Source organism: Babylonia areolata, chromosome 26 (genome assembly GCF_041734735.1).
Source record: "Babylonia areolata isolate BAREFJ2019XMU chromosome 26, ASM4173473v1, whole genome shotgun sequence".
NCBI classification, from domain to species: domain Eukaryota; kingdom Metazoa; phylum Mollusca; class Gastropoda; order Neogastropoda; family Buccinidae; genus Babylonia; species Babylonia areolata.
In genome coordinates this window covers 37857972-37862971 of record NC_134901.1, presented here as the reverse complement: position 1 = coordinate 37862971, position 5000 = coordinate 37857972, and the positions used below count along the sequence as shown (strand labels likewise).

Here is a 5000-nt window from a genome sequence, read left to right as displayed (position 1 = left end):
ATAAACGAAGAAAGAAGGAAAAAACAAACAAACAAACATAGAGAGAAAGAATGAATGAAAACTGGAAGAAACAACAACAACAACAACAACAAACGAACAAAAAACCAATTTTCAAACAAAGACGTAAAAGAATTATTTTTAAAATAACACTGAAACAAATAAATAGATACCCTTTTATATCTAAAGTGGTTCGAATCACGGCTCAGCCGCTGATATTTTCTCCCCCTCCACTAGACCTTGAGTGATGGTGTGGACGCTAGTCATTCGGATGAGACGATAAACCGAGGTCCCATTTGCAGCATGCACTTAGCGCACGAAAAAGAACCCACGGCAACAAAAGGGTTGTTCCTGGCAAAATTTTGTAGAGAAATCCACTTCGATAGGAAAAACAAATAAAAACTGCAAGCAGGAAAAAAAAAATTAAAAAGGGGGGTGGCGCTGTAGTGTAGCGACGCGTTCTCCCTGGGGAGAGCAGCCCGAATTTCACACAGAGAAATCTGTTGTGACAAAAAGAGAAATACAATACAATATATATTTTTTTTTTTTTTTTTTTTTTTTAACCAACCCAAAATTCAATCGCACTCCTACACCTACTCCTTCACCTCCCCATTCTACCCCTCGTCCTTCTCCTCCTACTACTCCTCCTCCTCCTTTTCCTTCTTCTTCTTCTCCTTCTCAGCAGCAGCATCCCACCGGCTGAACACATTGTACCACACCGCCGCCGGCACGATAATCAGCAGCCCTCCGATAGTGAACCCCGTCGTCTCCGTAAACGCCGGCTGCCACCTCAAGGCACCCGTCACCCCGTCCACCCTGAAAAAGGTCCAGAACAGGGTGGCCAGGGGCGTGACCACAGACTGGACCACCACGGCGAAGACAGCGCCCTCGGCCCGCTGGATGAGCAGGAACTGGAAGAGGTTCCCGAAGCAGAAGGCCAGGATGAAGACCCAGCCTTTGAGGGCCAGCCCGTGGCAGGCCTCCGACAAGCTCAGGTTGCAGGCGAAGCCTCGGCGCATCCGCTCGGCGAACTCCTCGAAGGACTTGGCCTTGACCGGACAGCGGAAGAGTCGACGAGGAATAAGGAGAGGAGGAGGAGGAGGAGGAGGAAGAAGAAGAGGGGGAGGGGAAAAAGGAGAAGACGATGGAGGAGGAAGAAGAGGAGGAGGAAGAGGAGGAAGAAGTGGAGAGGGATGAAGAAGTGGAGGGGGAGGAAGAGGAGAAGGAAGGAGTAGGAGGAGGAAGTGGAGAAGGAAGGAAGGAGGAGGAGGAAGAAGAGGAATAAGAAGTGGAGGAGAAGAAGGAGAAGAAGGAAAAAAAGAGAAGAGAAAAAGAAGGAGGATGAGGGGGAAAGGAGGAGGAAGAGGAGGAGGAAGTAGAGGAGGAGCAAAAAGAGGAGGTGAAGGAGTAAGAGAAGAAGAAAAAGAAGAGGATTGTATTGTATTGCATTGTATTGCATTTTTTTGTATTGTATTGCATTGTTTTGCATTGTATTGTATCGTTTTGTGTTACACTTTTGTCACAGCACATTTCTCTTGGGGAAATTCAGACTGGACTCACAAGGCCGAGTGCGTCGCTGCGCGCAAAAGCAGAAGTTTGCCAGATACAACAAACCCTTTTGTTGCCGTGGGTTCCTTCACGTGCGTAAAGTACATGCCACGCACGGGGCCACGATATATCGTATCATCCGAAAGACTACAGGTAAAGCAGCACAACCTTTCAAACAAAACTAACTCTACATTCAGACACAGCAACCATATTGTATAAGAAAAGGCAGAAGAGGAGGAGGAGGAGAAGAAGAAGAGGAAGAGGGGGAGGAGGAGGAGAGGAAGAAGAAGAGGAGGACGAGGGAGAAGAAGAAGAAGAAAAGAGAAGAGAAGAAGAAGAAGAAAAGAAAAGAGAAGAAGAAGAAGAAAAGAGAAGAGAAGAAGAAGAAGAAAAAGAAGAAGAAGGAGAAGAAGGGAGGAATGGAGGAGGAAAATAAAAGAAGAAGGAGGAGGAGAACGAGAAGAAGATGAACAACAACAAAAAAACAAACAAACAAGCACAACAATCTTAAGAGGGAAAACATACCAACCAACACAGTCTAAAAACCAGCCAGTGGTTTCTCTCCCTCTTCAACACTAAACCCCCAGTCGCGTATCAGTCATAAGATCTGGCGACAGTATAGTAATGAAAATTTATTCAAAGCCAATGAACACGCACGACGGACGAAAAACCAACCAACCCACCAACCAACCAACCAACCAACCCACCAACCACCCAACCAAACAATTACATCAACAGACAAGAGAGGCAATGCCTTCAAGACTCACTTGTGATACACTTTAAAAATTAAAAAAAATCCAAGCTTTTTATGTATTGAGTATAATTTCAAAATGTAATGTTTAAGGTGAGAAAGACCAGTTTAAAGCAAATTAAGTCCCCTAGCATTAATTACAGAGTAATTTCCCTTTTTTTACTATCTGCACCAAAACGTTTGCAAAATAAATAAAACTTCCATGCTTAGCAAAAGAAGTTCCTGTTTGAACAAAAAATGATAATAATGACTGCTCTTGTTGTTGGGTCAGAATATCAGATCAAAATGCCAAGTTTAGAGAATACAAAAAAATATAAATATAACAGTAAATGCAATTTGCATATAATTAGGCTTCATTTTGTTGGGGTTTTTTGTGCCTATCCCAGAGGTGCAATATTGTTTTTAACAAGATGACTGGAAAGAACTGAATTTTTCCTATTTTTTATGCCAAATTTGGTGTCAACTGACAAAGTATTTGCAGAGAAAATGTCAATGTTAAAGTTCACCAGGGACACACAGACACACGGACACACACACACACACGCAGACAACCGAACACCGGGTTAAAACATAGACTCACTTTGTTTACACAAGTGAGTCAAAAAGACAGTCAGGGCTTGCAGTCCAACGAAACTCACCATTCCGAAGAACGGGATGAAGTCAACCCAGAAAAGGGGGAGCACTATCAACAGCTCCAAGAACAGAGACCACGTGATGACACTGAGTGACTGCGCCTGAAATCAAATCAAATCCAATCCCCCCCCACCCCACGACTGCACTTTTTTTTTCTTTTCCTTTCTTGTATACAAGATCTGACTTACTCTGTCTTATCACCTTCAACCTGAATAAAAAATAGTGAGTGAAAATAACATTTACGTGCTCTGTGTGTGTGTGTGTGTGTGTGTGTGTGTCTGTGTCTGTGTGTCTGTGTCTGTCTGTGTCTGTCTGTTTGTCTCTCCCTGTCTCTGTCTCTCTCTCTTTGTCTATCTGTCTGTCTCTCTCTCTCCGGAATATTTTCTGTCCAAGAAAATTTCAAAGCACTCTCCACCCCAATCTCTCTCCATTCCCCTCTCTCTCATTATTACTGTTTCGTAAAATGTGCATGCTTATTCCAATTTAAAATTCACACACACACACACACACACACACACACACACACACACAAACACACACACAAACAAACAAACAAACAAACAAAAAGCACCTGCCGTCGTTTCAGCTCCCTCTCACACAACACGGCGTTGGCGGCGGCCGGAAGGCAGCCTAAAGCGAAGATCATTGGCCAGATGACACGCGCCGCGGCACCGGAACTTCCGCCAGTGGCACGACTTCCGTTTCCGCCACTTCCGGGAAGGGACCATATCTGTGGCTCCACCGTGATGAAGACGCCGATCACAACGGCGACCGTACACCCTGCGCGACGAAGACTGATACCTGGGATATAGATACATATATGTGTGTATATATATATATATATATATATATATATATATATATATATATACACAGACACACACACACACACACACATATATATATATATATATATATATATATATATATATATAGATGACGTTGTGCGGGGAGGTTGTGGCTGTGTGTGAAGTGTAAGCTGTATTCTGATTTTTTTTTTTTTTTTTTTTTTTTTTTTTTTTTGCGTACAGCATGTTTTTACCTGTCCAGTTTTACCTGATTTTTACCTGACCTTTACTCACTGTATACATTTGAGTATTATCGTTTAGGAGAGGAGGGGGAAGGGGAATGAATGGCGAGTGTGTCCACACAAATTGAAGCAAAAACAACAAAAACAGTATATTTCTGCATCCCCCCAACCCCCCAACCCCACCCCCCTTGCCTAAATAAGGCATGGAATCCTGCTGAGACTTTAAATTCCCCAGGGTTGAATAGCTAGATACCTAGAAGAAAATGGCTGACAAAATGACGCAGAGTTGAATGGATTTATGCCTTTAAAATGGCTGACAACCTGTACCCATAGCTGAATGGGTGAATACCTAGAAGAAAATAGCTGACAACCTATACCTAGAGCTGAATGGGTGAATACCTAGAAGAAAATGGCTGACAACCTATACCCAGAGTTGAATGGGTGAATACCTAGAAGAAAATGGCTGACAACCTATACCCAGAGTTTAATGGATGAATACCTAGAAGAAAATGGCTGATAACCTGACCTAGGTTTGAATGGGTTAATACTTAAAAAAAATGACTGACAACATGACCCAGAGTTGAATGAGTTAATACGTCGTAAATAGCTGACAACCTGGCCCCAAGCTGAATTGGTGAATACCTTGAACATGGCTGACAACCTGTACCCAGGGTTGAATTGTTGAATGTATGATAGTCGTATCCGACTATAACCACCAGAGCAGCAGAGGAGGCAACCGCTGTCCTGACTATCTGGGCCAGAATTTGATTATAGTGGAGAGTGTCTTGCCCAAGTTGGGATGGTTCCCAAAGGTCAGCAAGCCCCCACGGCTGCAGCACGAAGAGAGTCTTGCGAGAGTCGTAGAGTCATAGTCCTTCACGAAAGACTGAGCTGTAAATGACTGCCCATTGCAATGGAGAAACCATTAACCGTACAGTTCCCACTTTGCTGCTGGCCCAGCTGTAAGCTTACGTCGGCAAAATCCACATTTCCTCCCCTGTACTTTTCCGTTTATAAGACGGGAAAAAAACACCTAGTAAA

At 43.5% G+C, this 5000-nt stretch overlaps 1 protein-coding gene across 1 annotated transcript in view; it reads right to left on the bottom strand.

Moving 5' to 3' along the window:
• Positions 1–5000, bottom strand: part of LOC143300613 (uncharacterized) — an 11351-nt gene that overhangs the window by 377 nt on the left and 5974 nt on the right. The window contains exons 3-5 of the mRNA XM_076614396.1: positions 3501–3730; positions 2935–3030; positions 1–1046 (exon numbers count right to left, since the gene is read on the bottom strand). The exon at positions 1–1046 is cut by the window's left edge and continues 377 nt beyond it. Coding sequence (XP_076470511.1) covers positions 636–1046; positions 2935–3030; positions 3501–3730 — 737 coding nt within the window. The 3' untranslated portion in view covers positions 1–635. The remainder of the gene's footprint in view (positions 1047–2934; positions 3031–3500; positions 3731–5000) is intronic.